Below are 22209 nucleotides of genomic sequence, written 5' to 3'. Positions count from 1 at the left end.
CTCAACACATCCTATCATAGTACACTCTATAGGTAAATAATAATGATGTAGATCTAATCTGGCTTTAATCCTTCAGTGCAACTAGATATTATTGACTGTGGATAAATTATCTTTTTTAAAACAGAATCAATTCTCATGTTGTGAAGGGGGCAAATAAATGCAGCATAATGTAATTAATGTGGGCTTTCTGCCTCCGGCTCCATTTGGCCCATCAATCAATGAGCATGTGTCTGAGTGAAAAAGGTGCTCATGCAGAGAATTAGCTCGCTGACTTAATGGTTCCGCTGAATGTTTTTTTCACCACCCAAATTATTCTAATTGGCTCATACCACTATATTCTTTTTATTCTTTATTTTTTTTTACTGGAGAAAAAGAGAGGGAGCCGCATAATGAGATTCTGCATCTACCAATGAATAATGGTGGCACATCCAATAATTTAATCAATTAGCGATGTGAATAATGCGTTGTGGTGACAGGGAAATATAAGAACTAGTTCTGAAACTTCATTAATATAGCCAGCGGTTTCTTCTTCTTCTTCTCTGTGAATGCTTGTGAATCTACAGCCGTCACAGTGGAATAGGTAATCAGTTATGTCACTAAGCTAAGTCAGCCAAGACTCTGACCAACAGAAGATACACTGCTGATGTGCTGTCTGGAAGAATGCCTGTGTATTTAAGCCAATCTTTATTGCATGATGCAAATGAGCTTACACGATATATTGCCAAGCTCAAATGAATGGCATGAGATGTGTTTTCATGTGGCTTCATGTGTGGTTTTCTTTCTGTAAGTAGGTTGTTTGAAACTGATTGTTGAGTGATTTGTAAAGAAGCCCCCCCCCCCCAATTAAAACACTGGATATGGAACATTTAACCATGTGTGCCAAATCTCCCTGATTGATGCATCTGTTTCTATCACAATTGCCTTTTTCCGCATTGCCAAGTTTGCTCCACCCCCCCCCCCCCCCTTTAAATCATGTGTATAAGCCACCTTCCTTAAATGGGTATTATTACTGTGTGGTAATCGGGTTTGTATCTATTCTTGCGATTTCTATGCTTCTCCAGTGTGCCACAAGTTAATTTGCTTGTTTCTTGCCCGTATCTGCATTCAGACGACTGTTTGCCATAGATAAGTGTTAACCAAGTGGGGCTGCCTTTTCCAAAGAAGACAGTAAGCATGCCTAATCCCTTTTTTCAAACACGCTTGACGGAAATCCTATATAAAAGGGAAAAGCACAATGGCTTTGGGAGGGCCTGGCTATTATCCAATCTAGCCAGAACCAAAGCCTGGAGATGGGATGCTGCACTAAACGCCCAACACATCTGGACACAGAGAAAAGAGAGAGGGAGGGGTGAAAAGAGAGAGGGAGGGCTGGATGAAAGAAAAGGACAATAACGCCAACGTGCAGCTGGTCCTAGGAGCTAGGAGAAGGTGCCACAGTACTAAAGCTCCACCGGAGGCATAAACAGCCTGACAATGTATTGCATATCATTTGAAAGGCAAGGCTTTGTTTTACCATTAGAATGGATAACAAGCGTTTTACAAATTTGGGAGGCATGTAGGGGGGGTGCCAGGGCCTCCCAGCCAGAACAGAGAATTGGTTGATTATAGACAGAGCATCACAAAGACGCCCTAGATGAATATCTGTTTGCAACATAATAAACAGAAGAAAGTCGAGAAAATTGCTTTTTCTTATCTTTTGCCGATGAAGATAACATAATAATTCCTATATTGATACATTTTTGGAAAACAACAGTTTCCTTCCTTATATTTATTCCAACCGTAACACACTCTGCATAGTTATTAATGCCTGTTTCAGCTTCAGTTCGCTTGCTTTTTGTGAATAATCTATTGAGTACAATGAAGTTTAATTGACTCATTCCTAGAAGTAGTCCTATTGCAATACATTCCCCTTTTTCCATGTATGTATCGGCTAAAATGCGGGAAAAACGCAATGTGGATAATTCAGTTATTTTCAGTATTTTTTTTCTACCGTCTGAATTGTTATTCTCAAAATGTGTGCATGACTTTAAAACAAACAATATAACATGTATGCCATTTAGAACACAGTGAATGGCAGACAGACCAACCACACTGTAATTGGGACAGCAGTGTTATTATTATAATACTCTACCATATGCGTTAAAATAGATAAGCACGACAAATATAGGTTAGTATTTGGGAAAGAAGCACGGGCATACTAAATTGTTACATTATTATAGTCCATAGTCCTTTTTGCATTTATGCTAATGACCACATGCAAACAGCTGATTAGCATAATCCCTAACGAAAATACGTGATGAAAGCAGATTTTATTTTTATTTTTTTAAATACCTACAAGTTCCTGACTGGATATAAACCTCTGTAAAGGCTATGATGATTTAATTTTTATTTGTTTCATCATTTTAGGGTGTGCCACCATTTTCACTGCCATGGCATAGCAGTGTGCTGTTTTTTCTAATGTATTTGTTGCAAACACATCTTACAGTTTAGTGCAAACAAACACCTTGGCTCAGTTGTTGCTGCATGTCGCCCCTCAAGAGCACATTTGGGATGAATGTAGCAATGTACAGATGGCTCTCTTATTGGCATACCAAGCCTGGTGCTGTTTTCAGCTCACAGAAAGAGAGAGAGAGAGAGAGAGAGAGAGGGAGAGAGAGAGAGAGAGAGAGAGAGAGAGAGAGAGAGAGAGAATGGATTTGTATTTTTATTTTATTTTATTTTTTGTCTTAAATAAGCCATATTGTTGATGCGGTCGGGCTCTCCAACGTGTCGCTGAAGGAGCCTTGGAAATGAAGTTTGAATGAGTTATCTTGACATGAATCATCCAGAGTAGATGGAGAAATGGATGGATTTGATGCACGGGGTGTGATTGCAGCACGGCAGTTTGGTTGATTTTTCTCTAAGTTTTGCCGAGCTGATTTATTCCCAATCATTCAAATGTTTTTTCCCCTATAAGATATGTGGTGGGTTGAAAGTAGTCAGCGGCAGTGCATGGTCTTAAAGGGGATATTTGATTGTTGTTTTAAAATGTATTCCTATGTCTATAACAATGAGCCGAATGAAACAAGTCAGCATAACTATTCCAAACCCAGCATATTCTGTTTGTGGTTGAAAGGGTAACTTCAAAAACAGTAACATTTTACACGTAAGATTGGTTTACAGTTCTTTTCACTTGGACTCTGTGACCTTTTGTTATGAATGGATAGGTGCATTTTTTCCATTTCTTTTCAGAACTGTCGTCTCCTTGTTGCTGTTAAACAGCGACAGCATTATTGCATTTGTTCATGAGTATACATTTTTCATTCAGTGGGTGGCCCAATCAGGACTCTATATATAGTATGTTGTGTTGCAAAGGCTTTAAGTCCAATTCACATCCAGTATTCTCCACTCTACTTTGCCATCTCAACTTTGTTTATGCTGAGTGTTCTGAAATGTCTTCTTTGTCTCCTCCCAGCTTCCAACCCATGTGAGGAGAATGATGGACGTGGTCCCTGTTCACATCTGTGCCTCATCCATTACAACCGCACCGCATCCTGCACCTGTCCACACCTTATGAAGCTGTCATCCAACAAACAGACCTGCTTTGGTGAGTTAAAAAAAAAAAATCCTTTCTCACTTTTCACATGTTTCTCCTTATGTGTCAGAGTGAAAGTATACCATACTGTGATACCGTGTGAACAACATGTTAGCTAGTATTGCACCTGGATCTGACTCAATGCCACTGAAAGGTGCACTATGTTGAAATATGTATTTATTTTGTTTTTAATTGCAAATTCACAGAAAAAAGCAAAACATTGCAATAAACATTGTACCCCCTTTTCCTCCCTCCCTCCACCCCGATTCCCCCTACCTCCCCTCCCTCCCTTCATCTCGGTTTAGCCTTACACTAAAAAATATTAACAAAATATGTAATCTCTATGTTTTAAGTCGGTCCGTTATTACACAGGCATCCTCCTTCCACATTTGCAACGTAGTGGCTGAAAGATGTATTTTTCTCAATGGTGTCACCAGCGTTGAAGCGGTTCCTCCTGTACGTGCGGCGGTCTGAGATCCGTGGCGTGGACATAGACGAGCCCTATATGAACGTGATGACGGCCCTCACTGTGCCAGACATTGATGATGTGACGGTGGTGGACTATGACGCCCTGGAGGAGAGGATCTACTGGGCCGACATCAAGACTCAAACCATCAAACGCTCCTTCATCAACGGCACCCAGCTGGAGACCATCATCTCTGCAGGTGGGTGCTTCACACTCATCCAAGCTGAGCGCAAAGCTGAAAGCTGTGTGGGAAGTCCGTACTACAATGTACAGTATGTGTGTACCAACTAATATGGAATTGTTGGTAAATTCATTATTACTAAATGTAATTAATTAATAATTATATTTAAAGCTATAGTGCGTAACTTTTTCATACAAATGCATGTCGGTTACATTCAAGCAATCGCCAAACGAGTTGACACAAAGTTGATTAGGCCTATCAGCTCCACATAACTCTCTCTGTATTTCTCAGTATGGCGGCGTTTACAAACTGGTGTCACCCCCCCCGACACTTCCCTAAGAGCCCAAGAAATGTTTCAGTAGTTGATTTGATTGCTAAGAAAAGACCTGGACATACAGCAGAAGGTTTCAAATCAATGCATGATCACTGAAGGCTTTACCTCATATAGATGCATCAACAGTGCTGTGCTAATTGCTCAGAATTCCTCTTGGGGGCAACAGAAGTTAAGCACTGTAGCTTAATTGTAATTACTTGTAATAAGCAATTGCTTTAATTCCCTCTTGTTGGCATGGTTGCAAAGTGCAACAACTACATATAGGAAAGTATACTAAAAAAGTATGATCATTGTTGAAGACCACTCATATCTGTATTGAGCTAAGATGTAGCATATTTACCTGAACTTATGAACAATACAACTTTATAACACACACACACACACACACACAAGCTAACAGTTTTTTTCTCCATGCTCTGCCTGACAGACATAGTGAACTGCCGGGGTCTGGCTTTAGACTGGCTCTCCAGGAACTTATACTGGCTCAGCTCTGAAAATGACGAGTCGCAAATCAATGTGGCTCGCTTTGATGGCTCCCTGAAGACCTCCATCATCCATGGCATTGATAAGCCAAGGTGCCTTGTAGTGCACCCTGCCAAGGGGTAAGTAGATTAGAGCAGTCTCTTGCTCACTTCATCAGCACCTCACCTTCAGTGAATACTAGTAGGAAAGCCTGACGCACACCTCACCTGTATGAAAGAGGGATCAAATCCTCCTTGGTAAAGAGAACATGTTCAACGAGCTTGAAGTGTTGTTGTGCAGTTCACTACAAGGTTTTCTCATGGAACAAAATCTATAGGCCCGTATTCAACATTCCATTAATAACAGCTCAACACTCAATGACTGTGTTGCGGACTTCATTACAGGTGCATCTAAAAAAAATGCAATATCATGGAAAAGTCCATTCAAAAAGTGGAACTTTCATATTTTCTAGATATATTACACATAGTGAAATATAATCAGGCCTGATTATGGTTTTCAACTCGTGGAAGAAAAAAAACTGTTTCAAAATATTAAAACTAATACTTACAACCAATCAAAAGATCATTTAATTAATACATGAATGTCAACCTTCTGAAAATGATGTTTATTCTAGATTGATTTCACTTTGTGTAATGCATTAAGAATATTATGTTTTTTAATATTGTTATATAGGAACTTTTTATCGATATTACAATTTTTCTTAGATGCGCATGTACTGTATATATTTCACTGAAATGGACCACTAACTATCCACCGCACACCTTTCCCGCACAGAAAAATCTATTGGACAGATGGAAACACCATTAACATGGCCAACATGGACGGGAGTAACAGCAAGGTCCTCCACCAGAATCAGAGGGATCCTGTAGGTCAGTATCAGAGCTTTAAATAGCACACTGGGTTGGACCTCCCATTCAGCTGTACATCAAATGTGACAAAGCAAAGTTCTTCACTTTTATTTGTGTTCTGTCTGTTCAGTTTACATACACTCTGAGTGTTTACATGCAAGCTATAATGTGATTTGATTTGGATATAAGTAACGGGAGTAGAGCATTCACCTCGTTTGCGATATATCATTTTTTCCCCATAATCCAAGTGCTTGAAGTGTTGAATTAAGTGGCTAATGTCTGGAGGAACGTGTGGGAGCGCATAGCAAATATTGTAGTAGGTAATTGAGGGAATCTGTCAGTATTCTATGTTTATGGATTAAATGTACGCTAATTTAATTAAATTCATTTTCCAGCGTCAACAGCTGTACCACTGCATGTACCACTTTGTATTCAATTCAAATCCATTGGCTCTAAAGCACAGGTTTGAACCTCCATCTGACAAAGATTAGCTGATAAAGATGGCGTTTGGTATTATGTCAGTTCACCTTGATCTGTTTAAAATCCTTGTTCCTATTCCTGCATGTACCGTTGATTCCAGAAGAAATGCAGATTTAGTTTGGGTTCATTTGGTGGACTGATGTATTCAAATGACAGTGGCCACATCCAATGTAATTGTATTTTAGTCTGAACATTCCTCTAATCAGTCCTGGACAAGTCTTGTTTTATAAAATAAAACATTCACCACCAAATAAACATGCTAGCTATGAATGGCTGAGATGAACCCTTGTTTATGTGCAGGTATAGAGTAACAATTATCAACCATGGCAACATGTCAAGCCCAAAATTGGTGGTTGTTCCATACAATTTCTGTGCACTTGTGTGATTGGCTTTGCTTTGGACTGCATACTGCTCAAGCCACTTTTCTCCATGGGGCTGCCTTCCACATTGTATGAGGAGGTCTTGTGTTCTGGTTCATGTATTTTACAACATTGAGATTGTTGCGTTTGGAAAAGCTGGACAACTTTACATCAAGGCTCAGAGCTGCACTTCCTGCTCCAGTGATTCTGACTGTGGGATCATCCTTTAGGCCTGTCAAAAGGCTGGACAGAGGGAGGTGTTGTTGTTTATGTAGTTTATAGTGACATTTGAGCAAATAGGATCTGAAAGGGTAGGCTATCTATTGTTTTTTGGGGGATTGAGTGTACACCTCCCTACAGAATGCCACACAGCCAGACACATGCCACAGTGACCGACAACAGGAGCCGAATGTCCAATTTTCTCTGGATTAGATATTTGTCTAATTAGCATGTTGTTTGTAATCCTGTTTACATGCTTACACTAAGCCTTTTTGACATTGTTCAAAACACAACTTTGTCTTAATTAAATCTTTCTAAAAAATAAAATAATATAAATACCATGTTGGTATTTAGATGTGTTTTTTCTTATTAGTATTGTCAGTTCATGCCAAATATAATTTAGATAGGTGTTTCACTTAATCGAGAAATCCAATTGTTGATTAGTGTAAATTATTACATACACACGTCAACTTTTGAACTCAATAAAGAAAAAGGAGTCGGAAAGGTTGAACTGGTTTAAAACACATTTGAAAGCTAACTGGGCCAATGAAAAGGATGATTTTCCAAACACATTCCATACAGTAGCCTTTGAGTATAGGACTGGCCTCTATATGGGCCTAATTGAAAGTCTGAAAGGTCCAGGAGTGTGGTCTGAATCATTGAGCGGTGGATGTCCTCTACTGTGATGCATTGACAGTCAGAGAAGTGATTTTTCTGCAGGAGTCTTATTGAATTTTGCAGCCTGGAGTTTCCACCGCCACTATCTATACCTGACAATACTCAAGGAAAATAGGGCAAATGTACATCATCTTAGATGGTAGCGATTGTAGGCATCAACTTAATCCTTTTTGTTGATATGACAGGTTTATTTCTTTTACCTAGCAGTCTTGCTTAGCATGCACAACACCTTTCTGACAGGATCTTCACTTTTATTCTGAAGGGGCGATTGATTTTCATCACTGCCTGGTTCGCATTATTTCACTGCTACATTTTCATGAGGCCAATATTTATATTATTGTTCTCACTAACCAAGTTGACTGTGTGTGTGTGTGTGTGTGTGTGTGTGTGTGTGTGTGTGTGTGTGTGTGTGTGTGTCTGCATGTGTGCGTGTGTGTAAGTGTGTAAGTGAACAATTGCATTATGATATAGCAGAAACAATCAGCTGGTAGCTCTCTAGTAGCTGTTGTCATATAAAGCTCAAGGTCAAAGCCTCCCTTATAGCACACAAACAGCCCCATTGTCTTCACTGTATGTTTTCATTCTCTGCGGCCTGTCATCCATTCAGATGGCGGGGCGCACAGTATTTCACTGGCTTCATTTATGATTATGAGGTAAACCTGGGGACAGGGGTAATTTAATGACGCATTGTGACTGTGAATCTGCCAGACATAAATCCAAACACGTGGTGTGGGAGACAGTGAGTTTATTCCAGAGTACCACAATTGAAATGGCTTTTTCAGTTCCCACCATTAACAGCGATGTTCTATGAAAAAACCATGTTAGCCTGGAAATTAATTTAAAAGCAGCCCGTCTCACTCTTAATTTGTCAAGCCAGCTGGCGTCCTTATAAAGAGATCCCCATACAGAAATGTGCCAGCAACGGAGCAACCACATGAAAATTTCCATAAGCCCTCAATCAAACAAATGCATAGAAACTAACAGAATGTAAATGTGAAGGTAATGCAGTTCTGAAATGTGCTGTAGCCCAGGCTATGTGGACAAAATATATTACTTGTATTTTTATGTACCTTCTCAGCGCTGCATATTTTATGAAGCATTTTATTCATTATATTCCCATAATTGATCTTTCTTTGTATTGTCTAAAATGAAACTATAACACTTTTGCATGTTCCAATGTCCTACGGAATGCTTACGGATGTTAAGCATAACATGACATATTTCATACTAGTATAATATAATAAAAGGTCCTACATGTACATTTAGGGGTTTATTTGACTTAACCTTGTCTGTTGGAGTCTGTACATTTCTCCTATACAACCATCTCTAATTTCATTCATTCATTCATTCTTCGCAATCATTTGAAGGTTACTACAGAATGATTTTCTCATATATGTTGTTAATTGTCATGACATGTTGTTCTTAAATCAAACGGCAAAGTTTCATGATTGATATGTATCATTTAAAAATGTCACCATATTCACCTGCAGTGTCACTATTCCTGTTTAAAGCCCATGTACCTTTGTATGATTGTCATGCTTTTACTACCTACTGTATATTGTATATCTACTATGTGTTGGTGTTATTAAAAACCTTGCCCCTTCTGTTTTCAAGTTGTGAATGCTAACCAGGTGTCTTGTGTTCCCCCCCTTTAGGTCTCTCAATAGACTACACTGCCAACAAGCTGTACTGGATCAGCTCAGCCAACAGCACTATCAACAGGTGCAATCTGGAGGGCAGCGGGCTGGAGGTGCTGGAGACAATGAAGAGGGAGTTAGTCCGAGGCACAGCTCTGGCCCTGATGGGTGAGTGGTGGAGCTTGTCACCAGTGCATCAGATTGCCACAGTGGGGATTAAGTCAGAGAGTGTGCGAGGATTATGTGTTTAACCAGCTAAGTGGCCGTAGAATTGAAGCTATTTAGTCGGTCTGCTTTCACTCTGTGTGTGTGTGTGTGTGTGTGTGTGTGTGTGTGTGTGTGTGTGTGTGTGTGTTGAGTAGTAGCAAGGGGGCATTGGATAATTAAAACATGCAGCAGTGATTGATGATTGATTTTTTTCTCACCCCATTCCTAATGAAAAGGGAGGGAGGATGTTCATTATGTGTTGATTCTTGGTATCAGAGCTGAATCCAATGTGTTGCACCATCCATCAACTCGTAGGTTCATTTAGAAATCTAGCCCACGTCTGAGCCAATGATGTCATGGTCATGGTCTGGGGGAATATATATATATAGTGCCTGTGGCTTAGTGTTTGTCCACAGTCCCTGACACTTTTTTTTCTCTATAAATACAGGTTTTATATAAGGAACGTATGCCAATGTTGACCAAAATACATACTAGTCCTGCTATTGTACTATACAGAAAGTGTGCACTTCTGGCAAAACCTTGTAACAGCTACATACACTATCCATAACACTGGCTGCATTGATGTGAGAAACATTAGTGTCATAACAAAGCAAGTATCCAGGCTGTACATGTATACTTTAACTAAGTGACAAATACAAGTTCATTCATTTTCTATTTATTTTTTACACAACTGATCAGAATTATAATTTTAAGTTCTCTCACTTCGACACTGCTGCTGCAATCTTGACAGTTGGGTTGCTTCCCAGTGAGCTTTGTGAATACATCGTCCTTGCCAATATTGGTAATGAGAAGGGAGCAAGCAAGCATACTGAACAGAGTTGTTGTTTGTGTGTGTGTGTGTGTGTGTGTGTGTGTGTGTGTGTGTGTGTGTGTGTGTGTGTGTGTGTGTGTGTGTGTGTGTGTGTGTGTGTGTGTGTGTGTGTGTGTGTGTGTGTGTGTGTGTGTGTGTGTGTGTGTGTGTGTGTGTGTGTGTGTGTGTGTGTGTGTGTGTGTGTGTGTGTGCACGTGTGTGACTGTGTGTGACCTGACCAAAGTGTAATTTTTATTTTTCTTGGAAAAACCCTAATCAAGATTGTTTTCTGGGGTGATACTTTGTGTTTTTGAAAATATGTTATTAATCATGGCAGGCCTTGGTTTCCTGTGTGCTGCTGTGTGCCTGTCAGCATGTGCAGGGAGCACTAATTGTAATGGCACACAACAATACAGGCAAGACATGGAATCCCACTGGTTGGTTTGCTTTCAGCATTCTGCAACTCCAAGAAGCCATATCTATGTTCACATTTAGGGTTCATTTTTGTCATAGGCATTTCTTAAGAAAAAAATACTTTACGTATGGAATACTTTTTGTTCTTATATGGATAATGGAGACTTCATTATTGCATTCACAAATGGGAGATAGGACTGGGGTTGACATAGACTAATGGCCTCGTTCCTATAGCAGGTACAGCAAAACAGTGGAATTATGTCTGTGAGGCTCCATCAATCACAATTAATGACACTTTTCTATGTCAGGGAAATAGTTTTGAATGGTAGAATGAACAGCACCGTACTCTGGTGTTATTGCACTCTGTTGAATAGAGAAATTTCACGCTGGCTCGATGGTCCGTTTGTCGCACGATAATGAATTGCTATATATAGAAGATGGTAATCTAGTGGATCTGTGCTCTTACATCACTTGGATTCACAAGCATGAAAAGTAAATGTAATATTATGATAAGACTGATTGAATCAAATGTCACAGCTGTTTCAATAATCTATTCCTGATTGGCCACACACTGTAAATATATTTATTTCAATCTTCAGCATATAGTTTAATAGCAAAATAAAACAAACTCATTTCCCCTTTTTCTCCCTTTACAGATTACGATAGCAATGACATAACCGGTTTCATGTGATAGCACTTAAGGATGCTTCATTGAGTGTTACTAGAGCATTTCCCTATATGTTTCTATTGACTTGTATTTCAGACTAATTGTACCAATTAAATACCACAACATTAATGTTTACTATAAACGCTTTAGCTGATCAACAAGCACATTTTAATATCCTCTCGGCCTGAGATGAATATGTTGCTTATGGTGTAATGATGACACATTGGTTGTTGTCTCTCACACATTCAATGCAGCATACTGTACCAGTGGGCTCCCTTTGCTATTATGTTATAAAAGGTACAGACACAGCTGAAAAACCAGGTTAGGGAAGACAGCAGGACAGCAGGCAGACATGTCATTATTAAATCCTGAGCTGCTGTTGCTGTTGGCAAGTGAATAGACTGCTGGTGTTGCCCATTACAGAGAAATGTCCCTTCTGCAGATGTGTGTTTTGTCACCATGGTGAAACATGCAATTTACTGCTTTTGCTGACCATTCACTCTGGGCACCTCAATGCTCCTCTCTCCTTTTCTTGTTTTTTTCTCACTTGCTCAGCACACTGTGATTAGACACCTAACGGAATAACAATGTGGGATTATAATTTGTATTAACATTACAGTATGTGTATGGTGATGCATAAGCTATGTTCTCTGCTAGGGAAATAACCCACAGGTGTTGTTAAGTGTTTAAGGCTAATTAAAGGTATCTTGTCCTCTGTGCTGATTTAGCCAATCAACTTAAATTGGCATTAAAGTTGGAGTCATTGTTTCTGGAGGTAAACTGGTATGTTAACAAAAGGGTAAGTAAACAAAGGGGGCCCACAGTAGCTATCAACATTCCCATTTACAGAGCCTAGGCTGTGTATTAACACACAGTATGGACAGGTTGTGGATCGTGAGGAGATATTCACTGATTTTGACAAAAAGGGATTTTGACAACAAGAATTGCTGACTCCACATTTAATCTAACCAAGCGGTCTCCCCCTCCCTGGTCACAGCTAGCTTTATTGATAGGGTCGTATTTGAAGTGGTTGAGGTTACTCCAAATGGGCGCCATGCGTAAACAAGCATGAAGCTAGGGTTCTATCAGGATCTGTAAGCTCCCTCTCAGCAAGAGGCAGATGATTGTGTTCCTGTTTGGGTTATCCAGCTGTGATGTCGTTGGCGTATGTAGCAGTGAGTTCTGAGAGTGAAATAAGACATACGTCATTTTGTCTCTGATTGCTCTGAGATAAAATATTACCTTCTGTACACAGTGTTTTATGATGATACATCCATAATTGACCAGCGTCGTTTTAAAACCCTGAAGACTGTCGGCTTCAGAGAGCAGACTTGGCTGCAATCAATCCAACTGACACATCATTAGATGAGCAATGCAGCAGTGTGTTGCTGAGGTGCTGTGGGTTTTTTTCTTTTTTTGGACCATTTTCCTTTTTCCATTGTGCTCACGCCCGGTTGTGAAAAGACTTAATGACGCCACTGATAGTGACACGAGGTCGATCCACTCTGGTCCTAGGGCTCTGTAATTATTGCACTGCTTTGAGGGTAAGGTGAGAGCTTTTATTTACAAGGTGTGGGTGATCCATCAGCCTAGACTTGCATTGGAATCAAACTAGCATTCGAAAGGGGAAATTGAATATGATGTGCCAGGAGCGAGCAATCCCAGCTAGCCAGCGGGTTCCCATGGCATTGAATTAACACAGGGTGCAAAGCTAATCTAGGCCAGCACGCCCTCCAGGGTCAAGTGTTTTGTACGTAGCATGTACACTGTCATTTCCACTCATGGGAGTTTGTCTGATGTGTTGAAATTTGTTTAACGTTCCTTATAAGGCTGGCATTGAAACGGAAGGTATTTATGTAGCTGGAAATTGTTTAGTTTTTTTCTAATTAAATCCACAAGCTCAGGGTTACAAATGTGTGTCTCACGTTTAGAGGAATAGTGCAGTGAAAGCTTACAGGGCTTTTTAGTTTTGCTTTTTGTGAGTAAAATATGTCGCTAAATTGTCTAAAATGGAACAATTCCATTCCAGCAGATGGTCTTGATTGCGAAATGATGCTCATCTATGTAAGGTTACCAATATACTTATCATTCTTATTTAGAGGGTTGTGATGTTCAAAAATGTATTGTATTATGTTGCCTATTTCAATGCATCACTCTTCAGTATAATGATACATTTTTGCAATTTTGGCCCTCTCTGTAAAATGACTAAAATCAGGTCCATGATCTCCACGCTACTCACAGTATCAAGTCTATTTTGAAGCGAGGGGAGCCACATACCTGACTCTACTTCACTTTGCACTTTCCTGGGGTGTTTAAGAATTGAGATTTCCCATCATGTCTGTAGAGACTGTGGCAAAGGCCCATTCTGCTGAGGCTAGAGATAGGGCTTTGAGTATAGTATGGTGGTGGTGCTGGCTGAAGCCCATAGTACATGGGCCTCTTTAGAAAGAGACACACTAATCACTTATACCCACGACAGCAGCACTATTGAAGTTACACTGAGCCAATCACTCTTATCAGGGAGTAGAAGGTGGAACATCATGACATACACCAGACAAGTGGTGCCAGAGCTTTAGTTGAAGCTTTTTCCCCTCAAAGATTAGATTGAGTTTTACCTCATGATGTATGGTCCTCCAAAGTCAAATATCAAAGAGGAGAATGGGTTTCTTAAGTATCATTTAATGTGTTCTTGTATAAACAAAAGGACCTAATTAGCCGTTGAGAATTACAATTGTTCCCATTTCACTACGTAATGTCAACTCCCCTGAATTGTTGGAGTGCATGGAAGAGCCTCTGTTGGTCATTGTGTTTTCGAGGCTGCAGAAAGGGGTGCATCAGCAGCAGCAGCAATGGGCAGAGCATGGACCAGGGTATCCCTGTCTTTAATCTCAAATCAGCTCAGAGCATGCTTGAGTTATTAAGGGGCTTTGCGGCATATAGAGTGCCAGCCCTGGTGGATTAGAGTGAAAGCTGAAGCACACCGCTGGCACTTGGAATTTGACAGTGCTGTTGTGTTTTTTGAAGTGTGGTTTGCATCACAACGTGATTTGCATACATTTCCTAGTCAATAAGGGTGTGCAGCAGTGTTACCTAGAGCAAGCATTTGGCTTTGAATTGCAGTTCCTCCTGAATATGCATTTGTGGCAATTTTTTTCCAAGGAAAAAACACTGCAGGTGAATATGGTCAAATGTTGGTTGGGTCATTATGAAACGTTTACAGTGAATTACTTACATTCAATTCAATTGTGTTTGGATCACTTTAAAAATCTAGATGTTGGAGAAATCCAGAGTTTAAATCTTTATTTCATTTTTAGAAACATATTAGTGTCCAACATTTTGACCAAACAGTTTTTTGGGTATTTATAAATCCAAAGCACTATCTACAGGTCATAAAGGTGCATTTTGCTCATGTTTTAAGAACAAAATGTATCATTTATCAGACAATTGAGAACATATGAACAAATCCTTCAGTAATAATCTTCAAAATAGTGCAAAGAATGATTGTGTTAAGTTTAGTTGATGGAAGTGTAAGAGTATTGAAATAAATGTTGAGATAATGGCCATTAAAGGTGGTTATTTAGGATCAATATACAGACACAAACAGTCAAGGTTGAGGGAGATAACCATCTAAATGTACATTTTAGACCTTGTATTTATACTAGTATAAGAGGACATGTTATGGAATCAAAATAGCCCAACATCTCAAAATTGACCAATGCTTGAAAAAACTAATTGTTTTGCCTGCTGTATCTTGCCCTAAGCAAATGACATTGATGGTTACAGGCGGCAAACTGTGGTGGGCGGACGAGGAATCGGCCCAACTGGGAACAGTTACCAAGAGAGATGGACGGAACCTCGTGGTCCTGAGAAACAAGACCAGCGGGGTGGTTCATATGAAGGTGTATGACAGGGAGGGTCAGAAAGGTAAGAGGGCTGACACACACACACACACACGCACGCACGCACGCACGCACGCACACACACACACACACACACACACACACACTGCCCACATACTGTACACTTATGGTGCCTTATTGCTTGCCTTTTGCTGGTTGTGCCTAACATTCAGGCAGAAACCCGTGCCAGATAAACAACGGCGGCTGCTCACAGCTTTGTTTCCCAACATCCGAGAACACCCGGAGCTGCTCCTGCACCGTTGGCTACAACTTGCGGAGCGACCGCATGTCTTGCGAGGGTATGTTTGCCAAAATATGTACTCTAGATCTGCCAATATGTTCCTCTCAACTTTGAATTTTTTAATACGCATCTTTGAAATTGCTCTGCATTGGAAATGTCAATGTGAATCATGTAAAGGAATTCCAATGCTTGAATTCCACTGCTAGCGTATGACGGGTCGTTTGTCGTTCTATAGGTGTTGACTCATTCCTGATGTATTCCATTCACGAGGGAATCCGGGGAATCGCTCTGGACCCAAATGACAACAGTGAAGCGCTCATGCCCATCACAGGAACACTCTTTGCTGTGGGAGTTGACTTTCATGCAGGTATGATTATAACACACAAGGGATTAGCACTGTTGAGCGACCAATGGTGTTCAAATAGTTTGTTTCAAAAAGATGGTTTTGTCTGACATATCATTAGATTGACGTACTATATGTTGTTCCTAATGTTTCTAGGTAGAAATTTAATTAAAGAAAAAAAATGTATGGCTATTGCCTTTACTTTACCAGCAGATACTCTCCAACGTACATGTACAGAGCTTGACCTCTAACCATACATTTCATCTCATGCAATAATATAACGTATTGGACTGTCAGTTTTCCTCCAATGGGAGAATAAGTGTCTATTTATGACTTTAACTTAGAATGTATATTAATGTTGATATTTAACATTATTAACAATGATCATTTCACAGGCTTGCTTGCTCGTGACTTGTTTACATGTGCATTGTATTCTTTTTTCTCCTTCTACTATGTTCAAGTTGCCCAACGAGGATTAAATGTTAAACATAGTACAGGTTGTTTTATTTGATGACAACCATTGGGAGTTTTTTTTTGCAAATATATACAGTATATATGTATAACAAATGTATCATTGTATTTGAAAACACTCTTCTCTTTCCTTCAGTTATTTCTAACAATCCAAAGCTTTCCGTCTCAATCCCAATGAGGGGGAGGGAAAAGTATGTGTCAAGCTGGCTCTAACCTCTTGAATAATGAGCCTGTGGAGTGCAGCCTCCATGGAGGAATAATAAGTTCACATTACAGGGGAACCTTGGAATGAATACCAACAACAACATCAACCAAAAAGAAAATATCTTACCTCACACCGGTCTAGAGAACAGTCCTAATACAAAGCAATTCCCAAGATATTCTATCAAATGAAACATGAACCCCCGATACCTCTGGCTGTTGTTTGTTACATTCCTGCTTCCCTCCAAGTAATGTGTATGATAAAAATGATAGATTTGTTACACCAACAAATGCCATGAATATTATATAGGCTGGTAGCATTCCACATATGTAATAGCTTTCCAGTGAAGCATGATAACGAACGCTGCGTTAGGGAGACTGCATACACACAACTGAAAACAGAAGCAGAATCCATTCAATCGAGGGGGGTTGATATGCTACAGATTTGCAGAAATTATTCATAAACAAAAGTACAACCAGATATAAAATTGCATGTATGGATAATGGTGTTTGCATGCTATGCCTTCCCTATGTACTATGTAGGTTGAGTAGGAACTGTAAATGTATACAAAACATCACTGAAACTGATTTCATTTCCCCAACCCACTGACTATGGCAGAGGCAGAGTCCAACAGACATTCCCTGTCCCTTGAATTGTACTGAAATGACAATTAACTAATTAATTAATGGAGGTAGAACGCTTTTTTATTTTAATTTTTAATTTTATTTCATTTTTATGTATACAGGTAAGTCATTAAAGGTGCTACGGGGAACTTTATTTTTTTTAAGGTATTTTTTTGGCATTCTTATGCTTTATTGATAATGCAGAGAGACAGAGGTTAAATGGGGCAGAGAGGGGAGTGACATGCAGAGAACGACCGCGGGCGGGAATCAAACCCGGGTCTGCTGCTGGGCCCGGCCCGGGGGGGACGCCCTACTAACTGAGCTAAGGGCACCCCCACGGGGAACTTTTAAATATTTCTGAAACAGTAAAATGTTCTAACAGCAAACGAAAACATCAGTGCAAATAATGCCATTTTTATATAGTATTTCTTAATGCCTTAGTCATGGGTACACTCACCCAGGAACAACAGCTGGCGTTGTAAAAACACTACCGCTTTTGTCCAAAGGGGTTGCAAGCATGAACACAAACTGAAAGTTCCTCGGAGCACCTTTAGTAAAGAGTTATTATATACAACGGCCTGATTTACAATGGCTGCCTGATGGAAGCCTCAGGATAATCTTGAGTCACTTGGATTTTATTTTTGAATGCAGCGAACACAAGTAATGTACTTAAATCTATTTCACGTGTACCTGAAAGCTTATGTGTGACCAAAAGAAATGTGTAAGAGTACAAGCTGAAATCAGAACCTAGCCAGCACAGAAGTACAGAACAAGATTGCCGATTGTCCTCCTCTTGTATTACTTTGTGCAGGTTAACATGCAAATGCATTCTCTAAGCCCATTCAAGAGGCAGCGGCCGGTAGCTCATGCACATCATTTACATACCATTACAGAATGCCCGGCCGACCAAGCAGATCAGATGAAAGCCCCTTCAGCTGCACTCTGTCATATGTGAGCTTGTGTTAACAAAGTCTTAAGAAACAAATCAACATATAGCGCCACCTCACCTCCTAACAAACCTGTATAGATCCGAGCTGACAGCAATGCCCAGGGATGCACTCTAAGGACTGCAATATAAATATATTACATCAAATTGCGCGTGCTTATGTAATAGGGCCGTAAAATCTCAAAGAGACCATAACGGTGTTTTACCCAACTCTGTGTTTTGCATGGAGAAATATACTGCCCTGTAAAATATAGCCCGAAAGTTGCCTCTCCTGTTTAGGCACTGTACGTCAACAAAAGAGCCTTGATTAAACTGTGTGAGTGTGTGTTTGCCATCATACTTCATAGTCTCACACACAACAGTTGGTGAAATGGGGCAGCAGTGCAGTAAATATTGGTTTCATGAGCTGTTTTGTTTTGAGGGGCATAAATACTATTGTGGCAGCCGCATTCATCATCCAATGTTTCTCTTGTGGTTTAACTGTTTGTGTGTTGTCCTGCAGGTAACGACACAGTGTACTGGACAGACATGGGCCTGAACAGAATCTCCCGGGCCAAACGTGATCAGACATGGAGGGAGGACATCATTACTACTGGCATCAGCCGCGTGGAAGGCATCGCTGTCGACTGGATCGCTGGTTAGTGTTGGGGTGACTCGTCTGGCCGAGCAGGGCTATCAATCAATCAATCAAACAACTTTATTTATCCCAGAGGGCAATTCAGTTCAGCAGTCCTACACACACTAAGCAACACATAACAGACAATATACAGCAAATAAAAAACAATAAACAGGACACAGGATATGTCAGAGAGACACAATGGCTGGGCATGAGTAGGCCTGCACAGTTAAAAGAATAAAAAACATCAGATCCAAGTGAATAAATAAGTAAGTAAGGTACCTAACAACGACACTGATACCCAAGTGGTACAGCAACAAGAATCATGTCCAGACACTGCTGTCCAGGTTTAACAGCCTGACAGCAGACGGAATAAAAGACTGAGAGTAGCGCTTCGTTTTCCTGCTTGGTGCTGCAAAGCGCCGGCCTGAAGGCATTAATCTGAATTCTGGGAAGAGGATGTGGTCCTTTTGGTTTACTATTGTTTTAGCTTTTTGGACCACGCGCCTCTCCCAAAGGGAGAATAAGTCGTTTTGTCGAACTCCGATTATTTTGGAGCACACCTTTACAATGCTGTTCAGGCCATTCCTGTCCTTAACACAGAGGCCATCGAACCAGCAAATGAAAGAAAAGGTTAAGAGACTCTCGATAAATGACTGGTAGAACACGATTAGAATTTTGTTGCAAATATTGAAAGATTTTAACTTCCTAAGTAAGTGGACTCTCTGTTGACCGCGTTTGACAATAGAATCACTGTTGACATCAAACTTTAACTGCGAGTCAAACACAGTTCCCAGATATTTGTATGTGTCAACAATCTCGACCTCCTCACCGTGAATAATGCTAGCCTTCGGTATAGTGTTGTCTTTTCTAAAATCAATGATGAGTTCTTTTGTTTTTGTCACGTTGAGGTCAAGGAAATTCTCATCACACCAAGTAACAAATGTAGATAGGGCGCTACCATGGTCTGAATCTGAACCCTGAAAGAGAGACAAGAGGGCGGTATCATCAGAAGATTTTATCATGCAGCTTCCCTCCTTATGAGACCTGCAACTGTCTGTATAAAGAATAAAAAGGAGTGGTGACAGAACACACCCCTGGGGAGAGCCGGTGTTGGAGACCAGGGGCCGTATTCACAAAACATTTTATCTTAGCGCTAAGAGTACTCCTAAGGAGCACTAAAAGTTCTTAGTAAGGAGTAATTTCTTAAAACCTATTCACAAAGCTGATAAGATCAACTTTTACTAAGGAATGGGAGGGACTCCTAAGCTAAGAATAGAGGGCGGTGTTGACCCTGTTGCTATGGATGATGTCATGTTCATACCTTCTATGCCCACAGTGATTGGCTGAGAGGGAATGAGAGCTAAGAGTGAATTTATGATGGAAACACTGTGGGAGATATCCATATCGTGTCGCTGTATTAAAGTGAAGCGTTTTTATATACAATTAATGACAAGTGACACTGATTTAACATGAAACCAAGATACTGCAGGGTTTCCCACACATTCGTTCACAATTAACCTACAATAGCGCCACATAGGTCTATTCATTTAAAATGTTACAATGATTTGAATCGGAAAAAATATCCTCATTGAACAGCCGCATGCCATGCACTCTCACTGTATTTCCCTCAACGGCGGACTATGCCGCAATAGTCAGACAGCGACAAACCAGGAAATTCGCAATTTAGAAACAACAACTGGCGAAATCGTAAAGTGCATGCGGAAGGAAAAAGGCGAGACACGCAACTATACAGTAGCGGACCTGTGGAATGGAGGAGTTGGAAGCGCCACATATGGGCCTACTCTAGTAGGAAATTAAACCCAAACGTGACACCAACAGTAACTTTCAGTGCATCGTAAACCCAAAGCAACTGCAGGAAAAGGAACTTAATACATAATTTTTTATATAAATATAATAAATATAAATGTGTCTATACTTTCTAAACATAGCTTTACTAAGATCATTAAACCCTTACAGCTATTAAGGTACCTTTTGTAAAGCTCACTAGCATTAAATCTCTCCAAAATGCCATCAAATGATTGTGTGTGATTTACTCTTAGTGACTTAGGAGTCCTCTCGAGGACTCCTAGCTTTTCATAGATTTAGGAGCTAGTTTTAGCGCTAAAATGCTTTGTGAATTACACTTATCTTAAAAAGTTAGGAGTCCTAAAATTAGGAGTGAAACGCCCCTTATTTTTGAGAGTTACTCCTAAATCAGCACGTTAGGACCTACTCTTAGCCTTAAAATGTTTTGTGAATACGGCCCCTGAACATTTGATATAGCTCCATTAACTAAAACTTGCTGCTTCCTCTCTGTTAAGAAGTTTAAGAGCAACAATAAGAGCTGATCGGGTAAGTTAAAATAAGCAAGTAGACGATTGATCAGAATATGTGGTTGCATCTTGTTAAAAGCGGACGAGAAGTCGGCAAATAAAAGTCTTGCATGTGATTTTGGTTTTTCCAAGTGTTTGTAGACCCTGTCCAGGATGAGGAGTTTAGCGTCCTCCACCCCTTTACCTGCTTGATAAGCAAACTGTAGGGGGTCAAGTTTGTCTTTAACCAAGGAGCCAACTTCATCTTTTAAAATTCTTTCAAAATGTTTCATCACCAGTGATGTAAGAGCGACAGGTCTGAATTGGTTCGGTTCTCTTGGATTTTTTATCTTAGGAATTGGGATAATAGTTGAGGTCTTCCATAATGATGGCAACTTGCAACCATCAGCACACATCTGAAATAATTTTGAAAACACCCCACTGAGCTGGTCGGCACAGTATCGGAGAGTGCGCCCGCAGATTGCATCTGGGCCAGCAGCCTTCCTTATATTTGTTTTTTTGAACAAGGCTGTGACAAATCCTTGAGAGATCACCAAATATTTCTGGGGTACAAGAGAGTCCTTTAATTTGGAGACATTGTGCGTGAGGTCAGACCTTTCAAAACGAGAAAAAAAATAATTAAAATAGTTTGGCAGATCTGCCTCAACTACTCCACTGATTCCGCTAGAATTAATTGGTGAAAATTCTCACAATATGCACAATGCTTCTTGTTGTGGCATTAGGTAGATGTGTTTGTTCGATTAAAAGGACTAAAACACATGCCTTAGAGACAATGTTCGGTATCATTCACATATACAAAAGGTCAAGTTTTAGAGGAGGGGTTATGGGTAAGTTCATGATGGGATATCTTATGAAGATCAATAAACATATTTACACACACACTGTGCTTTTGTTTTTTTCCTCCTACAAAGGAAACTTGTATTGGACAGACCATGGTTTCAATCTAATAGAAATCTCCCATCTGAATGGAGCATACCGCTCAGTGGTCATATCTGAAGGACTGGATCAGCCCAGGGCCATCGCTGTACATCCACAGAAGGGGTATGCCAGGACTGTGTTTTGTGTTGTTATGTTTGTGTCTCCACTATCTTAGTTCACTTTTAGCTGTGATCTGTAGAACTATAAAATGAATTCAAAAAGCATTTATTATTGAGATAATCCATGTTTACATTTG

The 22209-nt window shown here is 40.1% G+C and overlaps 1 protein-coding gene across 1 annotated transcript in view; it reads left to right on the top strand.

Annotated features, from left to right (window-relative positions):
- The window catches only part of lrp1bb (low density lipoprotein receptor-related protein 1Bb), a gene marked incomplete at both ends in the record, with an annotated part of 302818 nt that overhangs the window by 189120 nt on the left and 91489 nt on the right, over nucleotides 1–22209 (top strand). The window contains 10 exons of the mRNA XM_080038312.1: nucleotides 3455–3586; nucleotides 4012–4239; nucleotides 4983–5157; nucleotides 5813–5907; nucleotides 9278–9427; nucleotides 15142–15282; nucleotides 15431–15556; nucleotides 15734–15865; nucleotides 18586–18720; nucleotides 21947–22076. Of these exons, the coding sequence (XP_079894438.1) occupies nucleotides 3455–3586; nucleotides 4012–4239; nucleotides 4983–5157; nucleotides 5813–5907; nucleotides 9278–9427; nucleotides 15142–15282; nucleotides 15431–15556; nucleotides 15734–15865; nucleotides 18586–18720; nucleotides 21947–22076 (1444 nt within the window). The remainder of the gene's footprint in view (nucleotides 1–3454; nucleotides 3587–4011; nucleotides 4240–4982; nucleotides 5158–5812; nucleotides 5908–9277; nucleotides 9428–15141; nucleotides 15283–15430; nucleotides 15557–15733; nucleotides 15866–18585; nucleotides 18721–21946; nucleotides 22077–22209) is intronic.

The sequence above is a fragment of the Ammodytes marinus genome (genome assembly GCF_949987685.1).
Source record: "Ammodytes marinus genome assembly, chromosome: 12".
NCBI classification, from domain to species: domain Eukaryota; kingdom Metazoa; phylum Chordata; class Actinopteri; order Uranoscopiformes; family Ammodytidae; genus Ammodytes; species Ammodytes marinus.
The sequence above is the reverse complement of the archived record's forward strand: the minus strand, read 5'-3'. Positions and strand labels throughout refer to the sequence as shown.